General features: G+C 41.0%; 2 protein-coding genes across 2 annotated transcripts; one reads left to right on the plus strand and one right to left on the minus strand.

The window, feature by feature from the left end:
- Positions 1 to 3,975: 3,975 nt before the first annotated feature.
- Positions 3,976 to 15,707, minus strand: LOC143102757 (uncharacterized). The gene is made up of 19 exons (XM_076266575.1): positions 15,692 to 15,707; positions 15,031 to 15,058; positions 8,600 to 8,795; positions 8,300 to 8,419; positions 8,164 to 8,202; positions 7,975 to 8,028; positions 7,799 to 7,873; positions 7,632 to 7,718; positions 7,405 to 7,518; positions 7,213 to 7,305; positions 7,021 to 7,113; positions 6,829 to 6,921; positions 6,473 to 6,565; positions 6,299 to 6,379; positions 6,156 to 6,212; positions 5,370 to 5,539; positions 5,157 to 5,221; positions 4,429 to 4,523; positions 3,976 to 4,164 (listed from the first exon to the last, which is right to left on the minus strand). Exons 3-19 carry the CDS (start codon positions 8,790 to 8,792, stop codon positions 4,049 to 4,051), a joined length of 1,638 nt encoding a protein of 545 aa, XP_076122690.1. The 5' UTR covers positions 8,793 to 8,795; positions 15,031 to 15,058; positions 15,692 to 15,707; the 3' UTR covers positions 3,976 to 4,048.
- Positions 15,708 to 16,667: 960 nt separating this feature from the next.
- On the plus strand, positions 16,668 to 21,826 carry LOC143102959 (G2/M phase-specific E3 ubiquitin-protein ligase-like). The gene is made up of 8 exons (XM_076266752.1): positions 16,668 to 16,918; positions 19,022 to 19,169; positions 19,382 to 19,444; positions 19,695 to 20,109; positions 20,194 to 20,375; positions 20,513 to 20,685; positions 20,950 to 21,164; positions 21,588 to 21,826. The coding sequence occupies exons 1-8, from the start codon at positions 16,668 to 16,670 to the stop codon at positions 21,824 to 21,826; spliced, it is 1,686 nt and encodes a 561-aa protein (XP_076122867.1).
- Positions 21,827 to 21,845: the final 19 nt, after the last annotated feature.

Below are 21,845 nucleotides of genomic sequence, written 5' to 3' on the forward strand. Positions count from 1 at the left end.
TTAAAACGTTTTTGAGCTTTAAATAGGATAGGCTTAAAGTTCAAAAATGACCTCCTTTGCTGGTTCTTTGTTATTACTATTCCTAAATAAGATACTTAGCTTTTTATCGGAATGCCATGTAGGGTAGATTCGGAACACTCCTTAATTGCCATAAGCTCACACTTATTTATGTTCAATAGGCCTGGGCCCACTTCCCCGATAACGACGGAGACACGCTCTTAAGAGGGTTTTCTACGATTCATCTCACGATCGTTCGTTTAGTTTTTCCGACTGTTTCCCGAACATGCTCGTAGCGTGAACGCGCGTGCACTGCTCTTAAGATGCTCTTAAGGGGAGCTGTCCACGTTAATAGTTCTGAAATATCCTCTGATTTGACGGTGATGTCAGGTGACTGCACGTCACAGCTATAGGCCTACCATTTAAACTTCGGATCTACACATTAATTCACATCAATACGAAAATAGAAACACTTTGACATCTGCATGTAAGCATCCCAAGTAGGTTATATACCACACAGAGACATAAATAATTGTAATTATTTTAAGATTAGATTGTTGCACCATGCAATAATTTTTCGCGGTGCCACTTAAGAACACGTTTGAAGATAAGAAAGAAGTCGAGTAAGAAAGAGAGGAAATGTGTAGGCTTAGATTTTGATGCAGTAGGCTACAGACTAAACCACATGTTGCTTTCTCTGCTTTTTACCTCATAGGCCTAATAAAATATTCACTTAGCAAAGATAATGTCAAACTATTCTGGCAACGTCTCGTTTCATAACTTGATTGCATATTTTGTCCGCTTTTCATCACATTATTATGACCATTAAATGTAGGCTATTTTGCACGCTAAAATCTGATTCATCACAGGTAAACACAATAAAGAATGGGAACCTAAATTGGATTATGTATTCTAAGTTGTAATTCCTCTGTATGTCCTGTTGGTGACCTCAGTGAGAAGTACTGTTAAGACGCTCTTAGCCGGTAACGAGTACTCTGGAGCACTCGTAGATCTACGAGTGTTTTCACGATGCTCTTAAGCTACGATGGTTTCGGGAAACAGTCGGCAAATCTTAAGACGTTCGTAAGAGGGACTTTACGACGCTCTTAGGCTTAAGATGCTTTCGGGGAAGTGGGCCCTGGTCAGTGGCGGAGCCAGACATTTGAAACATTAGGGGCTTAGCCCAGTGTCACACACAGGAAGGCTAGGGGGGTCCTGTGGCATGTCCCCTCGGCAGAAAATTTTAAAAAATAACCCCTTAAATAATGACTTCTAGTGAATTCTGTGTAAACTAATGGACACATTGAGACTTTAAAAATGTGAGACTCAAGGTATATCTGACTGGCACTTTGGGTCTTTCAAGAGGGGTCTAGGCCTATCTGATCAGCATTCAAAATCCCGCCGGTAGCCACTAGTCCAGTCATTTTAAGACAAAATAGGGGTCAAGGTTGAACAAATTGCAACACAAGCAAACTTAACTGATTTTGAATCCTCAATATGTCCTGAGTAAGGGAAAAAAAGCCCCGAAGAATCCCGATAGGGGAAAGTTTAGAAAAATACCCAAATATACCCTATTCATGCACCTATTCAGTATTTTTCTCACGTGAATAGGGGAAAAAATTAACCTTCACATATCACCATGAAAATTACTGAGTTGATTACTTACATCAAGACAAACAAAAAATGTATTATAAGTTTTTTGAAATTGTTTGTTAACATGGGCAAACAGGGCATAATGTAATTACGTATAGTTAATTTGTTTAAATACCACAACGGAGCTAATAGTCCAGGCAAAGGTCTGACCCAAAACTAATTGCAACAGAATTTATTTTCACATTTTTATATTTCAATTGGTGATCTTTACACCATAGTAAAAGACCATGAAAATCCAGTTGGTGGAAATATGTTAAAATGAGGGTTGTTTTATTCTTCAGCAAATACTGACAAAACTGTAATTAGAATGTTGTAGAATACACATTCTAAAGAATATCTGACCCCATCTAACTTTACATGGAATTTTAGAATCTTGCATTGTTGAGGAACATTCTTTTATTTTCAAAGAGTGAATTTCTTTGGCTTATTTCAGACTGGTTTGTTGCAAAATTGGTGTCTATTTTTACATTGTGGCCCTTTGAATCAATGGAAATGGTTGTTGAATCTTTAAATAGAGCCAAGTGTGTTTTTGCATGTAAGTGTTCCACAATGTTATTAGCCGTAGTGGGTAGTGGTAGTTGATATTGTTTTCATTACGGCTGTCTGTTTAATTGCGCTTAGACTGGCCTTGGTGTCGTGAGTTTTTAGAGGGGGTGGTGTTTTTAAGTGTAGCTGGACTAAGTAGATTGTTAACGTTAGCTTTACTGAACTCAACTCGTTTTTTTCTGGAGCTGCGTCCGCACTTGCTGTAAGTTTTAATTGTATGGGAGTCTCGTGTTGTTAAGGGATTTGTTTATGTAGTTGTCATAGTTACAAGTTGGTAAACTAGTTATTAGCCGTAGTGGGTAGTGGTAGTTGATATAGGGCTTATTCGCAAACACCGCCGCGGCCATATTGTTGATATGACATTCCAGTTCTATAGGCTATATTCTATGTGACAATCGCCTGTAGCGCGTAGATTTGAGCTGAGCAGAGCACAGTAGCCTAACGGCTTCATCTCGTCAATATAAGTAAATAAACGTATGGACCCATATCTAATAGCATTAAGTAAAGATCCGTCATTATTGTCAACTGTAAATTACCCCGATATTCATTTTTAGCCTAACTGTCTTGTTCATACATCGGCACACGTCGCAGCTGAAGGGGACAAGCGTTCAAGTCGCCTGACGGTGTGTTTCCACACAACGAAATTTCGCGTCGCTGTCATTGAGGTTGAATGGAGACGAAATTCGCCCTAGTTGGGCGAAATGAAAGCGAATCGCCGAGGCAGGCGAAACAAAGTTGGCCAAAGTTTAACTTTATTTAAATGAGGACCATTCCAGAACCAATCAGGTCCGCGTCTTTGTGTTTGGAGGCGGGAGTTACAAAAAGGTCTGACCAAGATGGCGGAGACTACCCGAGCTGTAACGCGAAAATTTGTATGTGATTAAAATGTTTCTACACGAACATTGGCACTTGTATCAACACGAATTGTGGTTTATATGCCACACGAACTTAGTCAGAGCACATAGACCACTATATATGCCGGACATGATGGAGAATGCAGGGGATGGAAAAACATTTATCCACCAGTCTCTATACTGCTCTGCCCCGCAGCTAGAAAATGCACGTACGCTGCGCAGTAAAAGGCGATATCAAGAGATTGTATCTAATTCTATTAATTAACTAACTAGCCTAACTAACATAAACATGGCCTATTGGAAATGTTATGCAAAGTAGGCTGTAATGTAACTCCCATCTTGCATTCGTATGATGATGCCCATAGCCTATAGCATCACTATGAATTTGAAGATCATGCTAAACGTTTCTTTGTAAAAAAAATAATAATAAATAAGTAGGCTTAAAACATACCTATGTATAGTGATATTTATGAGCTATCAAAGCATAACAGCATCACCACATGTTATCACTAATTAAGCTGCTCTGACAGGAGGTAAGTTATGTAGGCTATCGTTTGTCCATGAGCTGTCAGTTTGTGCAACCATGACCAAGTCTCCTGCCATTCCAGATAGCCTACCTGCAATTAGAATTATGCCTATAGAAACAATGAAACTACAGGTATTTATAACTACAGGGAATATATAGGCCTAGTTTCAATTTCATGTTCAAATTTGTCTTTTCAGTCGAAAATAACTATTGTTGTTGACCTGGTTTGGGAATTTGGGAAAAAGTGAGAGTTGTACTGTAAAATTTTTATGTTTTTGAATAGAGAGACATTTAATAAGAAATGTAATATACTTTAAGTGTTTGCTTTCTTATAATGATTACTATTGATATCACAATAATGTTATTGTGATATATTTTGTCGTGATAATCGTATTCTGAAATATTGATATCATTACAGGCCTATAAGTCAAACAAAACATTTTAATAACTGATTGCTTTCTTTATCCCTTTATTAATTGTTCTTAAAGCCTCCACCACCAGAGCGTCCAGGCGCATGTTTTAATTGGTCTGCCACAGCTCTCCCGATGTCATGGTCGGTGGCCCTTTCACTCCATTTTTTAACAGCAGCTGAAATGACAAGAAAAACATTTTCATTAGACTAGGTGTGCTGAAGTGGCAATATTGCAAAGACAACTCAGATAGCAGATTCAGCACTTGAACATGTGAAACTGCTCTAATCGAGACTTTAACAAACTTGAGAAATGAATGGACAATGAACAAATGTGTTAATGCAGAGTGTAGCCCGTGCTGTACTCTTCCTTGTTCAAAATATGTTTGTGCAAGTTGAACAAACAAATGAAAGATAAATAACCCAGTATCAGAGATCCATACCTGTTAGGACGCCATAGAGAGTCATGGCTTTAAAAGCTGTCTTCCCACCATGGCCCATCATATTGAAATGGGACATCAGGCCATTTGTCATCAATCTGAAAAGATTAGCACATAAAGTTACATTTGTATATACAAATTCAAAATGAGATTACTTTTTCCACTAGATTTTTTTAGACTGTTGTGGAGTCTCTATAATGTGTGCAGTGCACTCCCGGTAATCGGATTACAACTTCATGTTCATTCTTTCTACAATAAAACTAAAATTAGGCCCTGGCCTACTGGTTAGCGCTTCAGACTTGTAACTGGAGGGTTGCCGGTTCAAACCCCGACCAGTAGGAATGGCTGAAGTGCCCTTGAGCAAGGCTCCTAACCCCTCACTGCTCCCCGAGCGCCGCTGTTGTAGCAATCATGACAAGTCTCCTGCCATTCCAGACTGTTGTAGCAGGCAGCTCACGGGATTAGTGTGTGCTTCACCTCACTGTGTGTTCACTGTGTGCTGAGTGTGTTTCACAGATTGACCAAATTTCCCTCACGGGATCAAAAGAGTATTTATACTTATACTTAAAACCGATCCGGATTTCATTAAATAGGAAAGAGACAATGCAATAGACAAAGGCACACAAGAGAGACTGAAACATCAGAGGCCACAGGCCAAATAAGGTCAGCATAAAGGTTAAACAGCAAAAACTACATTTTCAAGAAGTACTGTACCCTGTATCTGAACATACCTGTTCAAAATTTTTGCAACACAGTCTTTTATGTCCTTCCCACCGACCTTGCTTAACTGTGCCAACTGTGAAAGAAGTAAATAGACAGTAAATATAGAATCTTAAGCCAATTATTAAGTCAATAACCTACTGATGAGGGCATAAGACAACAACACGTCATCAATGCCCTCATCAGTTTGCATTGGTTGTGGTAAGTGGTATATGATATCTTACCAGAGCCTGTCTCTCCTCCTCCTGATTGAGCTTGTCTTCTAACATGAGGACCTCGTCCATGGTCGTCATGGTTTTTAATAGGTTTGTCCCTCCCCTTTGGTGGTCTGCCTCAATTCTTTTCACCACCTCCATGATCTCCACCAATTTTTTCATCACACATCTCTGGAATTCTGAAATGTGACATTTTCGGATTAGTTATCTTCTATTCAATCTCTTCCTATAGCCTAGTGATTTGGTTATACATGTAAGATAAATCTAGCATCTAGATCTAGTGCCATATTCATAGAATTCAAAGACTATCTTTCAGGATCATGTCTGATATGTGTAAACATACGATTACTGCATGACACTGGTATTCCAGAATATCTTCACTCAGATTAACTGCAGTGTTTTGTATTAAATTGTGCAACATGAACATTCCATCTTTTCAAAGATAAAATTGTAACATTCAAGTCAGTTCCTTGGAGCCATACCTGCCCCTTTAAAAATGGCATGTTTTCAGGCCAATGTGCCCTACTGGAGACAGTCATTTTCGTTGATCAACCACTATATGGGGCTATGGCCAAGCTCTGTAGTGGTTGATCAACGAAAATGACTGTCTCCACGGCTTATTTGATGTGTTTTAATGCAGAAAAACACCCTTGGGTCAATTTTCGCCGGAATTACACTTTAATGCAACAGATTGACACATTTCCAATTTGAACTGATTAAAATCAACAATAAAAATGTGGTTAGAGCTCTAGATTGCTCAAACATCTGGTTGTAGCAAGAATATTTAAAACTCACTGTCATTTTCCATGGGGAATACACTGTTCCTCTCTCTGGGGGAGCGGGCCCTGATGCCTGTGACAAGAACATCAGACATTGAAAATGTTAGATTAAGTGTTATGTGCTATACAGACACATTCATTAATTTTAGATCAACTTACTGTTTGAAGCTAAAGGAGAACCACCAGGACGGGAACCTCTGTGGTTCCTGGGTGAGGGAGAGGGACTCCTCATGGACTGGCCTGTGACAAGAGTAAGAGACAGGGAACATATTGGGGTCGTGTTCTAGACAGTAACGTTCAGACAGCATCTTTTGCTTCAGTTCATTTACTTACTGTTTGAGGCTCGAGGAGAACCACCAGGACGAGAGCCTCCTCTGTGGTTCCCGGAATGACTGGATGAGGGAGAGGGACTCCTCATGGACTGGCCTGTGACAAGAGTAAGAGACAGGGAACATATTGGGGTCGTGTTCTAGACAGTAACGTTCAGACAGCATCTTTTGCTTCAGTTCATTTACTTACTGTTTGAGGCTCGAGGAGAACCACCAGAACGGGAGCCTCTTTGTGTTCAAAGAACAACATCTTAAGCAACCAGTGGTCCCTGGACCACACTTTGAGAACCACTGTGCCACTGTGCTAGACAATAAGGTTCAAACGGCATTCTTTCCTTCAATTCATTTAGGTCAACTTACTGTTTGAACTTCGAGAAGAACCACCAGGATGAGAGCCTCCTCTGTGGTTCCCGGAATGACTGGATGAGGGAGAGGGACTCCTCATGGACTGGCCTGTGACAAGAGTGAGAGACGGGGAACATGTTGGGCTTGTGTGCTATACAGTAACGTTCAGACAGCATTCTTTGCTTCAGTTCATTTAGGCCAACTTACTGTTTGAGGCTCGAGAAGAACCACCAGGACGAGAGCCTCCTCTGTGGTTCCCGGAATGACTGGATGAGAGAGAGGGGGTCCTTATGGACTGGCCTGTGACAAGAGTGAGAGACAGGGAACATGTTGGGCTTGTGTGCTATACAGTAACGTTCAGACAGCATTCTTTGCTTCAGTTCATTCAGGCCAACTTACTGTTTGAGGCTCTAGGAGGACCACCAGAATGGGAGCCTCCTCTGTGGTTCCCGGAATGACTGGATGAGGGAGAGGGACTCCTCATGGACTGGTCTGTGACAAGAGTGAGAGACAGGGAACATGTTGGGGTTGTGTGTTATACAGTAACGTTCAGACAGCATTCTTTGCTTCAGTTCATTCAGGCCAACTTACTGTTTGAGGCTCTAGGAGGACCACCAGAATGGGAGCCTCCTCTGTGGTTCCCGGAATGACTGGATGAGGGAGAGGGGCTCCTGGATGAGGGAGAGGGGCTCCTTATGGACTGGTCTGTGACAAGAGTGAGAGACAGGGAACATGTTGGGGTCGTGTGTTAGACAGAAAGTGGTGAAAGTGGACATAAAGTAGGCACTTTATTCTTGAGTTCAATTCGGTTAACTTACTCCTTGGAGATGAAGGTGAGCTATCCTGCCAGGACTCACCCCCAACATCAGAATGATTGGAGGGGGAGGGGCTCCTCTGGGGGTGGGCTGTGACAAAGTGAGAGAACATGTTGAATTGAGTGATTCATCCATACATTTCTTTTTTTAGTCCATTTAGGCAAACTTACTATATGATGAATCTAGAGTTTGGGTATTATCCAAATAGGTCTGGTCCTCAGATTGGTTTCTGACACTGGGTGTCTCTGTAACAAATATAAATGATCATGCCAAAAAATGTTGAACTCTCTCCCTGCTAACTGATTTGGATTTCTTTTGACATTCTTAACTAGTCCACTTGACTTACCATTAGTCATATTTGGTGGCTTTGGTGGCTTGCTGAGCAGTCCTGTGCTTTTGCCTACATAGAAACAGAGAAAGTATTCATGTCGCAAACAGTATTTGTTTGGCAAAGACATATTTAAGACTTTTTACATTAAACAACCCTGGCGATGTGCAAAAACAATAAAAATTTAAGAAAGGTGCACAGACTCACTTTTTTTGGGTCTGGGTTCTTCATCTGAGAGTTCAGGTTCTAATGAATTACAACAAAAGTTAATTTACATTCCAGGAATACAAATGTTTCAACATTTGGAATGTGATGGATTACAAACAGCTGTTAGTATGCTTGCCTTCAATACAATCAGAAAATTGCTTTCTTTTTATTGCCCTTTTCCCCAGTTCTGGAGGGTCTTCTGAATCTGTCTGTGCTGACGATGTATAATTAAACTCAGTGCACTCCTTTTCACTTTCTGTAAAAAAGTCAGAAGTTGCAAAGTCATGTAAACCAACCGACATGTGTTATTTGGAAATTTTCTTTATAGCAGTGTGAAAAATTACATGGATGTAAACTAGCCCAAAATCTCAAATTTGACCAGGTCATGAAAAATCGATGTTTTCACCTGCCGTGTCTCGCCTTAAGCATCACATACCTGAAGTAAATTTTATTTTTATGAGGGGAAAGTCCAGCCAGTCTCCAGCTGGATTTGTTTTGTTTTTCCAGGCTGACGCCCGTCCCTTTTTTGGCCATCTGAGGACTTTCCTTTCTTCGTCAATCCAATTTATTGGCAGCACCCCTTCAAAAACGTTATCGCCCTCCTGCCACACAGCCCTCGCAAACGCCATAATCTGAAACAAATAAAAGTAGAGTTATTATGCAACAGACTTATACTGAACACAATATAAAAAATAGTGGCGCGACAGGATTCCTATATTATTTAGTGATGCGGACTAACATCCCCATCAGAACCCTGCACACCCCCACCTTGACTAACTAATTTTCTGTGGGAAACACTGTACCTCATTGTTCAATTATGCAGAAGTGGAAAAATTGCATGCCCCCCTCTGTATGGGATGCACACAGCTTTCCTCTTTAGGTCACTGGATTGAAGGATTTTTGTCCTTGCCATGCGGTATGTGGTATTGCCAATAAATGCTATATCTATCAGCTTTGATTCACATGGCGTTATGAAAAGGTTTGACGTGTGCTTTTCAGGAATAAATCTGCAATTGAAATTTCCATTTTCTCCAACTTCTTCTATGATGGCCACACTCTTGTCCCCTAGGACGAAGCAGGCATCCTTGGGCCTCACTGAAACGGTAAGTCTTTCTTTGGCCTGTTTTGATTTTGCCCCCTGCAGATCCTGCCTCTCTGCCAGTCGCTTTGCCACTTGAGTCAGCGGATCATGACTTGTTCTGACCATTTTCTTGATGGTTTGCATGAAATTCTCAAATGGAAAAGCAGAAATCTCATTCAAAGAGCAACTGAAATGTGCAACATCCTCATGAATGTGCTTTAACGCATGCACATTGTAGACTGTGAATCTGTCTCCATAGATATCTTGACAACTGTTAACAAAATAGGTCAGCAGGTCAGCTGCATATTGGAGTAGAGTGTTCCTCCTGTCGGCATCGGTGGTAAGCAGGATGGACATTCCCACTGTCAGACAGAGAAAATGATCGTACACATCTTGATCAACCAGTCCATCAAGGACCACAGGTCCCGTGTAAAGAAGGAACTGGCGGAACTCTGTCGCCTTCCATCGATCCAACTCGGTGACTGCCCTGGGCTTCCTTGCCATCTCACTTGGCATTTCATTTCTTAGCCCTACAAGTCTTGTAGACAATTCAGATCTCTGCCTGGTAGATAGTTTCCGGGGGTTGGTCACACGGCAGAGAAAATGCAGAATTCGCCTTACAACACCAAGGCACACAAGGTGCATATAATCAAGGACGAATGACGTCACACATGGTACTCCTGCTCTTAACAGTGGGGTCTCTCCATTTTGGTGTCCTTTGTAGGCTACCTGGCAGAACTTTTCATCTGTCCTACTAGGGAATTTCTCTTTTGAGTTGAACACCACTCTTCCTTTCCATTCACCCAGCTCCTCACACCTCTCACAGCTATTATAGCCTGTATGATAAATGATGTTTTTAAGAAAAGCCCTTGCTGGGGCATCACAGATGAAGGCTTTGACCGTAATTTTCACAATTGCCCCGTTATATTGAAAGCCACTAGTTGAGAGATTATTGATGTCTTCCACCAAGTCTTTTAAGTACTCTTGTAGAGGCTCAGGCTTGGATGTGCCACTGTAAAGTGCGACTATGAATGGCTCTAATTCCTCTGCCTTTGCCAGGATGGGCCAGAACTGAGTCCCACTTGACTTGAAAATTGGCACACCATCCACATTTATGCACAAGGAAATTCGGTCTATACAGGCAGGAGACTGTTGAAGTGCTCTTTGTGTGCCTCTCTCTAAACCATAGTAAATGTAGCGGCCATTACATCGCTCCTGCAAGCTCACTACTTTTGGAGTTGACAGAAGGGTCCTCGAGTCCCTTGGCAAATTTTCATGTCCATGTCGTTGTAGAATGTGCAACAGCTCATTTACTGACTTATGGGTAAGTTTGTTAGCCAATGCCCAATCTGCCAAGTCACTCCCAAGATCACTTTCCGACGTTGCCTCTGTTTCGTTTTCAGATTCAAGCCACACAGCCTCTCTGTCACATCCCTCGTCATCACTGCCACTAGCCGTATCAATGTTGCTGATGTCATCATCGTGAGTGGACTCTGACTCCATTGAGTTCTCTTCATCCTCAGTAGCCCACTGCTTTATGGTTGACTCAACCCTTCTCCAGTTCCTGAGGTAGAGCGAATCCATAGTTTTTAGACCACAAACTGAAACAAGAAACAAATCATACAATGTAGTATTGTGTTTTTGAGGTTTGCATGCTTTGGTCATGTCCAGTAAGATGCAGTGCAGCATGGGAAATTACTAAAAAGAATCTCCGGCAAAGTAGTAGGGTCACTTATTTCACAAATTCCAGATGGTGTTTTGGATCACCAACAAAATGTCTGAAAAATTATATTTCCTAATGTTTGACTAGCTACCTACTTTTATCTGTGAATGATCAACTGTATTAAACGACATATTGCTTAATAAAATGAAGCAACTGTCAACATTATCTAACTGCTGGACTAACTTTGCAGTGTTTCCCACAGAATTTTCTAAAACTATGGGGGTTGGGGGGTGGTTGGGTCATCATACTGTAATGTTTATACTTTATTTTACTGGCTACTTTAGGTAGGCTATATCATGTCTTTCGGGTTATGCTCTCTCACACAGCCATTATGAGCTTGGAGTATAGATTAAACTGTACAAAAATACTATCCTGTTATTTGTTTAAAGAGGGGAATTTTTGAAATGACCTTTTTAATCCTCTAGCTAATTAACAACCTCAATATAAAACATGCTAATTAACGTCAAAGATTGTAGTGGAAGACTATACAAACACATCCACAACTTGCCATAGGCATATCTCTGGTTGTTGTTTCTGTTCCACGACATATTGTGTGGGATTAAGAGAGGGATAATTTTAGTAATTTGAAAATTATTTAATTTATCTTCAGTGTACTGGCCAATCAGATTTGTCTTGACATGATTACAATTCAGCATACACTCACAATCACACACAACGACCAGTGTTGGGGGTAACAAGTTAGCCTACAAAGTAACATTACTGCAAATGTATTGTAATTTAGTTACTTTATTGAGTAACTAAGTAGGTAGCGCATTAGAATTCAAATTTCAGTAACTTGTTACAGTTACTGAAGAACTGTAACGTCCATTCCGGTGTTACTCACATATCTCTCATATAATGACTTATAGGGAGGGAAAGTAATCACATCGCCACCTACTGGTTGCGTTCCTAGATTTTAGTGGAGTGGATGAGATTTTTTTTTTTTTTTTTAGAAAAAATATATCTCGGTGCACATTGGGAACTTAATTTAATGCCTTCCATTTGCTATGCACTGGGGTCACCTCTATTGCTTCTTGTGGTCATACCTTATTTTTAGGATCAGTTGAATTGTTTTGAGTTTTTTTTTGTAACATGGTGATAACAAACTACAGTTGCATGCGACGTCACCACTAGGGCGCTTCATCTCAAACTGATCAAAACGGGCAATTGGCTTGACTGGCTTAACATATTTTTTGTAATAACGGAGCGCGATGTAGTGTTGTGCTCCTACTCACATGAAGAGCTGGCAGTAAGTGTTAAGTGTCAATGCTAACCAGGCTAATAAACAAACCATGCTACCGTGAGTAAGTGGAAGGGTAAAGTCACGTGACTACTTTTGTAGTCCATTTATGATGACCTACATTATGTAAGGGATACACAGAGAAACATTATGTAACTGAACACAGAGAAAGTTTAGGATTCTCACTGAGGCAGACTGTAGACTGGGCTTCAGCTGTAAGGAGCTATTTTTTGAAGGTAAGGAAGGTACCTTACATTGCTGAAGTTACAATGAATCACAATCATCTACACTGAAGTTACAAAAGCATCACTTTGTAAGCTATAACCGGATCAATAAGTAAAGCACCCACTTCCTTCATTTAGCGAATTTCCGATTGATGCACGTTAGTGATATGCTGTTTGCTGAAGTTGCAATGAATCACAATCATCTACCCTTAAGTTACAAATACACCACTTTGTAATCTATTGTCTCTTTGATCCGGATCAATAAGTAAAGCACCCACTTCATTTAGCGAATTCCCGATTGATGATGCACGTTAGTGATATGCTGTTTAGCCTACTAGTTAGCCTACAAACTCGGGTGCTGCGCTCAGGAGTTCTTTGCCTCAGCCTCGTCCATTAATTGTGAATAACGGGACACCTCGGCGGACGTTATCCCTACAGCAGGGGTCGGCAATTACGTTTGGACCCGGGCCAATTTTTTTTCAGACAATGGCATCGCGGGCCATAGCTTTTGTAATGGGGGGGGGGGGGGTTATAGGCCTACTATTTAAATTATTAATTATTATATTATATTAAAATAAACATCATCTAACTTTTAAAATGCATTTAATTTAATTCCATTAAAAACGTTTATTTGCTTATGTGCGCTGTTTTTATGCCGCCTGCTGCATCTCCTGTCGTCTCTCATGAAACAGGCGACTTGCCTAGCAACTTGCCGTAACTAATGTGTAGGCTACAAATATTATTCTTTTGGATGACGTGTAAATGATTAGCTGAACATTGCTATATGCTAGTTATCGATGCAAAATGTCGTTGTCAAAAGCCTTGAAAAGAAAAATTGATTCAGAATGCAGGACCTACAAAGAAGAATGGAAGCAGAGGTATGTGTTGAGCCTGCCTGCATTTCTTAACGCCAAGCCTATTAATTTAACGAAACATAGGCTATTTTTGACCTTGCCCACTGGAAGAGGGAGACAGGACACTGTTGTTTTTTTTTTGCACAAGATTACGCGCACTCGCGTGCCAATACCGTTCCGACCTGTGCGTCATGGATAACTGCAAGGATGTTCCACCTGTTTTGTCACTTTAGTAGGACTATCATCTATACCTCAATAAATGTTTTGAAATTGATGGGATTGCTGTAGGCCTTTTTTTCTTTTTAAAAACATGGGGTTAAAAAAAAAATTCATTCAACAGCAAATTAACGTCATCTCGCGGGCCAGATAGAATCAATGGCGGGCCAAAATTGGCCCGCGGGCCACTATTTGCCGACCCCTGCCCTACAGTATGTAATGTAGGCCTATATAGTAGTACTACATTACATAGTAGTAAGTCCTAAATTATGCGATAGCGAACGTCAAAAAGTCTAGTTGCTACTGAAACGGACTGTCAGAAAAGACCGGGCTACTAGCTGCACTGTTCACTCAAACAGGTTGGCTTCAGCCCACATCTCCCCTACGCAAATCAAATCAGTGGCTTGAGAAGGACTGTTCATGCAGATTACAACTGGCGCGGTGTAGCCTACACAACTGAGTTCAAAATTGATGCATTAACTTTGCAAAGTTAGTATAGCCTACTTATCACAATGTTGTCAATCGCAAACCCGAATTTATTCACACCGAACTACCTGTAGCTTAATTTGCAGAGGACGAGTGAAAGCACCCGTTTGATAAATGAGCCAGTAGTGGAGTAATTACTTTAAAGAAATAATCTGTAGCCTAGGGTAGGCTACTGCTAAAACAATGTCGTTGGCGATTTAAACTGTCTTATCTAGCGGACGTTTTTACAATAGAGGCTTAGGTAATTGTATGGCCCACGTTCTGGTTCGTAAATTAATTTGCCCTAGGCTACTTTCAACTCTTGACTGCACTGTAACCAATTGACCGCTTGACAGTAGGTTATTTATATTTTTCTGTAGGCTACAATAAACAAATGTTTTCGTTCAACTATGCAGCACAGCAGAACTACTTTGCCTGCAAGCCCACAGAACGGGCACATTTTGGAGAGAGATTTAGAATGCACGCATGCAATTCCAGAATCTGTATCTGGCTATTTGTGTGGTGGATTAAAAACAAACAATGTTTAGACCAATGCAACTAATTAGTTTAAACTAATGCATTTAGCCTAAGACTTCAATACCAACGCTTTCTAAACAACAAAAGCAGAAAGGATGCAAGCCGCAAATGGACCGTGGAATCCCCCCGCACCCCCAGCCGAAAATATGCCGCGTCTCTGGTATGCTTTGGGATGGCAAACATATTTTTTCACATTCCATAATGGCGCCAAAGTCAGTGGGAAACACTAACTATGATAGAATGCAGTAATGCACCCGTTAATGTCTGCCAGATCAGGAACATGCACATATACTCATAATGGTTTGCCAAGCGTAACGTTAGTTCGGTGCTAAAGTTACAGGCAAGGTTAGCTATCAAGACCTTGTCTAAGACACGTTGAGAAACGTTGCTAGTTTGAGTGGCTTTAGCCAGTCATGTAACGTAGAGTCCGGTAATGTCATTAGCAGCTAGCAGGCTCACGTCATCTGTATTAGTGAAAACCTAAGAAATGAAACTATTTAAATGCATAAATTAACGCTATAACTCACCTGAAAAATGATGATTTCTGTAGTTATCCTGGAATGGGAGAAGAGGGGAACAGGAGTACACGAACAGACGAACAGGAACAAATTAATTTATGGAAAAACGATTATGGATTAAAAGCAAACAATGTTTACACCTACCTAATGCATTAACTAAGCCTAAGAATTCAAGCATAGTATAAAACGTTTTCTAAACAACAAAAACAGAAAGGATGCAAGCCGCAAATGGACCGTGGAATCCCCCCGCCGAAAATATCTTCCCGCGCCTCTGGTATGCTTTGGGATGGCAAACATATTTTTTTCTAATCAAATTTTAGATAATGGCGCCAAAGTCAGTGGCAAACACTATGATATGATGCAGTGATGCACCCGTTAATGTCTGCCAGATCAGGAACATGCATATATACTCATAATGGTTTGCCAGGTGTATCGGTAGCTAACGTTAGTTCGGTGCTAACGTTACTGGCAAGGTTAGCTATCAAGACCTTGTCTAAGACACTTTGAGAAACGTTGCTAGTTTGAGCAGCTAGCTAGCGCTAGTATTAGCCAGCCATGTAACGTTAGAGTCCGGTAATGTCATTAGCAGCTAGCAGGCTCACGTCATCTGTATTAGTGAAAACCTAAGAAATTAAACTATTTAAATTCATAAATGAACACTATAACTCACCTGGAAAATGATGATTGTATTTATCCTGGAATAGGGGAATAGGGTAACAGGAGTACACAAACAGACGAACAGGAACAAATTAATTTATGGAAAAATGATTACTATTAAGTATAATATCGATATATAACTATTATTCTATTATCTATTAAGCTATTAATGTATGAATCTACTATATAATCTACCACTATTACAAAATCGCTCACTACGCTATATCTCTGACCGCTCTCCAGCTTTCTCAAAACTATGGCGAGCCAAACAAATCAAAAGCCTGGCCAACACAGACACCACCCATTCAGTTGCACTTCGCGCTATTGAGTCAAGCTGCGCTAACCTAAGACCATCGCGCGCTGTCCAATGTTACAACTGCGCTATCGAGTTGGCCGACACCACCTATTCAATCTGCGCTAACATAACCAGAGACCATCGCGCGCTGTCCAACAACTGCGCTATCGAGTTGGCCAACACAGACACCGCCTAGTCAAGTTGAGCTAACCAGAGACCATCGCGCGCTGTCCAACAACTGCGCTATCGAGTTGGCCAACACAGACACCGCCTAGTCAAGTTGCGCTATAACCATCTCGCGCTGCCTAAAATATCAATAACAGGATTGCAATGTTTTCAATGTGTGTAGAAAGTCACATGCTATTCCCATCAAACTGATCACGACTCAGATACTTATACTGAAATGATACGGTATTATTATCAATGAAAACAACTCATAATGAATTCACACAGTTTTTAATCTATAGCACTAGCCCTGTTGTAGGATGGTGTTCGAGTAGGCTAATCTGTTATCGTTTTAGAATCTACCACTTCAGGTCAACTTCCGTTACCATGGAAGCAGAAATAGAACTTATAGGCTATATATAGAGGCTGTTAGCTGTCACTCACTGTCACTCTCGAAGTTAGTTGGTGAACGTTATTAGGTAATAAGCTATTGATTAGAATATACTGTATATTAGACATGTCAGGGGGGATGGCACGACGAGTAATCGAGAGTATACTTAACAACAATGACATATTAATGTCATTAGACACAGCCTTATCCTCGCCGTCATCTTTTACCCCACCACAACCACCACGATCACCATCAGCAGCAAGTTCTACAACTCCTCAGATATGCGTGGACGAAGTACGCCAGATCTTCCAGCGAGGAGCCCCCAGATTTCAGTTTGCCAGGAATTTTTCCTGCGAAGCCTCAGCTGGCGCTGTAAACTCCCGTAGAAGGTAAGTCCATTATTTTCTATGAAGTGACTGCTATGAAGTCTGATAGCCGGCATACATTTTAACGTTAGTGGGACTGTCATATAATAAATGACCTGTAGGTGTCAATGTAGGCTTAAGGTTAACGTTAAATATGTAGCAGCAGGCTAGATAGTGTGTAACTAAATTATATTCCGGTGCACAGTAGGCTAAATGTCCTTGTATGTTAATGCTGAAAGTGTTCAATAAACAGTAAATCTTCACTCCCTTGTCCGGACATCAGCCTTTTAGTGACATCACATAAGCGTATTGCTCGAGCTAGCTCAAAGTTTTAAATCACACTGAAAAAGACATATGAATAAGACCAGTAACCAATGTTAATCTGAAGCTAGTAGCTGCTAGCGAAGCAGTGACGCTAGTCTTGAATAACACATAGATATGAATGATCAGTTGCTATATTTACTTTTTTTTGTATCTTTCAACATGTCTACAGAAGACGTGTCAGAAGTGATGGAGCATCTACATTTCTAAGAGAAGTGTGCTTGCTGCCATCACCTGGCCATGGCACAGTGCCAAGGGGACAGCTGAGGCTTCAACTAAGTCAGAATGGCCATATCCTCTCCGGGGTCAATTTTAAGAAAGACTGGGATGAGGCACAGGTGTTGGCGCATATCCGACATCTTTTTCGGACAAAAATTACCGAATATACACAGTAAGTTTTTATTTCCATCTAGACTTGGGAAGTAACTCGGTAATGTAACGCGATTGAAAAGGCTACTCTAACGAAACGGGCAGTTAGTTACTTCTGTTCAACTCTGATCAGAACTTTACTTAACGTCTAAAACTCCCTTCAATGACCCCACCCCTCGGACACCTCCCCCCAATCACAAACTCATCAAAAATGATTGACACGTTCTTTGACATGGGACGGAGCGGGAGACACACAAACACTCGCGCACACACATTTACATTCACACACCCGCGCGCTCAGACCGCGAAAAACAGAGGCTCGCAAGCAGACGTTACAATTACATTCTAAATGGAAGCTGTGTGAACCATAGACTGTTCTATGTGTACAGTCTGTGGTGTGAACCAGTTCCCAGATCCCCAAAAATGTCATGTTGCGCTCTTGAGTGCCAAAACAGGAAAGAGGAGAGCAACTCAGCCTACGCTAACATTACCGTTTTTAGCGTGTAGTTGCTACAAAAGTGTAATCGTTTAAAAGATTTGGGATTACTCCTTTTGTCCTGTCCCCCCCCCCCCCCCCCCCCCCCCCACCACTGTAGCCTACCTGGTTAATAAACCACCACAACTGCATATTGTTGCCCTGTTGCTGGCCAGAACACCCTCCATTTACCCCATACACAGCCTAGCAAAACTGAACGGGAGTTTCTACTCTAGTTCTGCATAGGCTACACCGCCATTAAGCCTACAGGAGAAAGCGTTGCTACCACGCATCATGTTAGCCGAAAAAAAATATAAACACACAAGGCAATCGCATTATATAGGCTACTGTAATAACAAGTTATCGCATAGGTAGGAATATAACAAAAAATAAAATAAGAAACCATAGCCTAACCCTGCCACAGCGGGCTAACAGATTTGAAACAGCATGGCCTACCTTGACGGTTATTGACTGAGGTTGAATGTTCATATCATAATCCATAGTGTCTGTTAGTCTTGTCTGTAGTTCCCCAGGTGTGTTTTGAAATAAACGATAGGTCTTTAGCCATAGTTTAACTTCACAAATGCCACAGAGAGGTTATACGAAACAGACGTTTGGTATTTTCTTTGCTTGGACTATCTTCACGAAGACGCATTTGAGAACTTTTTCTCACGATGTGGTCTTTCAATGTGTGACGTAGTTTGTCATCACATGTCATCAAAACCACTGAATTAGTCTTTGCAATATTTCAAAATAAAAGTGTTTTGTGTAGTGCTTTCAATGAACCCTATTCACTAAGGACCTGATGCACTGATAACATGCCTACTCGATGTATGTGGAGTCAAACTAAAGGCCACACTTAAAATACAGTATTTGGAGAATATCTCCCAAAGAGGTGAAGGACGTCCCACCTTCCTCCATACCACACACAATATAATAATAATAAAAAAAATCCTTTACAGAATAGAGATTGTGAAGGCCGTATGCACTACACTGGTGAGGCCCACCCTTGAGGATGGGAAAGTTTTGGATGGCAAGATGGTATGCTTCCTATTTAAGGACAGGACCATCTACGTTCGTCCAACCACATCCATCCAGTCCGTCCAACCGGTATGACAACATAAAGCATCTGCATAATCCCAACATTTATGTAATTTGCAATAATAACTAGTAACAACAATAACCACAACTGTATTGCTAGAAGATTATTGTATTTTATTGTATTGCATTTATAATCTGTATTATCCTCCTGAGAACCTGCGTGACTATCCAGACAAATACAATATATTTTAATTGTTACTCTACTTTGTTCTTCTTTTAAGGAGGAAAGTAATGACTCAGGAGACAGCTGCTCTGCTGTCTTTGAGGAAGACAGCATTGAGCCTGTATACCCTACAGAGTCAGTAGGCCTAAGTGGTCCTTCCCACAATACGGATGCAACTACCACCCATTCTTTGATGGTTATTGCCCAACCATCAACAAGCATGCATGACACCGATTACACCTCATACATTGACATTTTGTCAAGTGGGACAGAAAGCGAGGATGAGGATCTTACTGCTGCAATACTCGACAGCATTGAGGACCAAGTGTGGGTGTCTATAAAAACTTGATAATGATAATATTTTGTAATAGGGATGGTATAGCTGGGTCATAATACAATATTACTGCTCTTTGCATTACAGTTGCTCCTACTTTTTTCTTTTCAGAAAAGGCAATTCATCTGAAGGGGAAGACCTTAAGGAGACGATTCCCATAAAGGAAATCCTAACAGAGTTGGCTGAAACCATTTTAACCAATAACACATGCCGGTTCAACATCAACCGTGCCTCTGTGTTAGATGGAGCTGTCCGAGGATTTCAGCGACAAACGTACAACCCCTATCACCGGATCATGGTCAAATTTTCCGATGACAGGGGCATGGCCGAAGAGGCTGTGGACCTTGGTGGGCCTAGGAGGGAATTTTTACGGCTGCTTATGAAAGCCCTTCAGCAGTCGGAGATGTTTGAAGGAAGTGAGGGGAACCTGAACCTGGCACTAAACGCAACAGGTACATTTTTTTAAAAATAAGCACTTATGTACTGTACATTAGAACTTTGCATCCACCATTATCTTATTTTGTTATTTTTTCCAGCTCTTAGGGAAGACAGGTACTTTGTAGCTGGAAGGGCTGTTGCTGTGTGCCTGGTCCATGGTGGACCTCCACCAAATTTCTTGTCGAAAACACTGTTTGAAAGCATTGTCAAGGGCCCTGATAGGTGCAAACCTGTGTTGGAGGATATAGCTGATTTTGAGCTACGGGAAAAATTGAAAAGGGTTAGTTTGCACTGTAATTTCTCCATTTATTTGTGTTATTCAACTTATTTAGTTTGGCGCCAACATATCAGCATCCTCTACTTGTAAATGTGTATGTGTGTATATGAGTAAGTAACTCGTTTAACCAAGTCTTTCAGGTTTCAGAGTCCGAAACCCTGGAGGACCTCAAAAATGCCACAGGACCCCTACAGGACTACCTTGCCAATGCAGGTTGTCTGAGACAGCTGACAAACATGTCACACAAGGAAAGGCTGGTGGAGGATGTTCTACTCTTCCAAGTCGTAAATAGAGTCCGTGCACCATTTGAAAGGTGTGTTGTGACTATAGGGAAATGTGCAGGGTTTTTTTCTTTGGAAGGACTACTTCTACTGTACTTCAAGTTTCAACATTCTCACAAATCAAGTTATTATTATTTCATCACAGAAAACACTCACTTTACTCCGTCCTTTAGAGTGAGCCTTGCTTGAAGTAATCTAACATGACTAACTGGATATGAGTCTGTGTGGTGATAGTAATGCTCATGTTGAGTGATGTTGGTGAGAAAACATAATCTTTGTATGGTTCTGGTTTTCAGATTTCGAGATGGACTGAAGACCTTGGGCATACTTTCGAAAATACAAGAACATCCACAAGCATTCCATCCCATCCTTTGCCACCAACCTGTTAATTTAACTGCGGACAAGTTGGATGACTTGTTTGAAATCCAATGGTCAGTGGAAGGAAGCAACAGACGAAATGTTGAGTGTCAAATTGTGACCTTTTGGAGGGATTTCCTACAGGATACTGAAGGTAAACATGTGTTCACTATGTATTCACTATGGCACATGTAGGAAAACATGGGGGATCACAGATAGTTATTTGAATACAATTTCAATGGTCCATTACAGTTACAATTGTGACGCCCCAGCTCTACCGTGGTACTTTTTTGCACTACACATCCACATGCTGACCTACACGACAGTTTGCTTTGCCTTACATATGCTGACTTTGTAAATATCTCATTTAACAAATATACTTTTGCTTAAAATACACTTTGGTGTGGTCTCCACTTGTCGTGCTCACCCCGAGCCAGGTGGTTACAACACAATCAGTGAACACCATTCATCATGTTTTCTATTCTTATGTGTGTGTAAGCATTTTATTTGTCAGGTCTATAATGTTTGTAATAATTACTCTTTGTTATCTTATGTTATCTTATACATGTGTTTCTAGAGGAAGGACCAAAGAAGTTGGGAGACATCCTTGTTTTTGCTACAGGAAGCAATGATGTGCCTCCAGTTGGATTTTCTCCCAGTCCTTCTGTAGAATTTCTGCACGATGGGAATGGGCGGTTCCCTATAGCAAATACTTGCATTAACTGCTTACGCCTACCAATTCACAACACATACACTGACTTCAGAACCAACATGGAGTTTGCCTTAAGAAATACACAAGGGTTTGGCATGGAATAAGTGCTGTTGTAATATTTTG

This window comes from Alosa pseudoharengus, unplaced genomic scaffold (assembly GCF_046254945.1).
Source record: "Alosa pseudoharengus isolate Yale_2024_CS ecotype anadromous, Long Island Sound unplaced genomic scaffold, YU_APseudo_1.1 YU_APseudo_1.1_scf_4, whole genome shotgun sequence".
Classification (NCBI taxonomy): domain Eukaryota; kingdom Metazoa; phylum Chordata; class Actinopteri; order Clupeiformes; family Clupeidae; genus Alosa; species Alosa pseudoharengus.

Excerpts from the sequence above, each read along its gene's own strand:
- LOC143102757 (XM_076266575.1), bottom strand. The coding sequence starts at position 8,792 with ATGGCGTTTGCGAGGGCTGTGTGGCAGGAGGGCGATAACGTTTTTGAA. Across the intron at positions 8,203-8,299 it reads ATTTTCTGATTGTATTGAAG|AACCTGAACTCTCAGATGAA; the intron begins GCAAGCATACTA and ends GTAATTCATTAG. Across the intron at positions 8,029-8,163 it reads AGAACCCAGACCCAAAAAAA|GCAAAAGCACAGGACTGCTC; the intron begins GTGAGTCTGTGC and ends GTTTCTATGTAG.
- LOC143102959 (XM_076266752.1), top strand. The coding sequence starts at position 16,668 with ATGGCACGACGAGTAATCGAGAGTATACTTAACAACAATGACATATTA. Across the intron at positions 19,445-19,694 it reads AGGAAGACAGCATTGAGCCT|GGATGGTATAGCTGGGTCAT; the intron begins GTATACCCTACA and ends ATTTTGTAATAG. Across the intron at positions 20,686-20,949 it reads GTCCGTGCACCATTTGAAAG|ATTTCGAGATGGACTGAAGA; the intron begins GTGTGTTGTGAC and ends TCTGGTTTTCAG.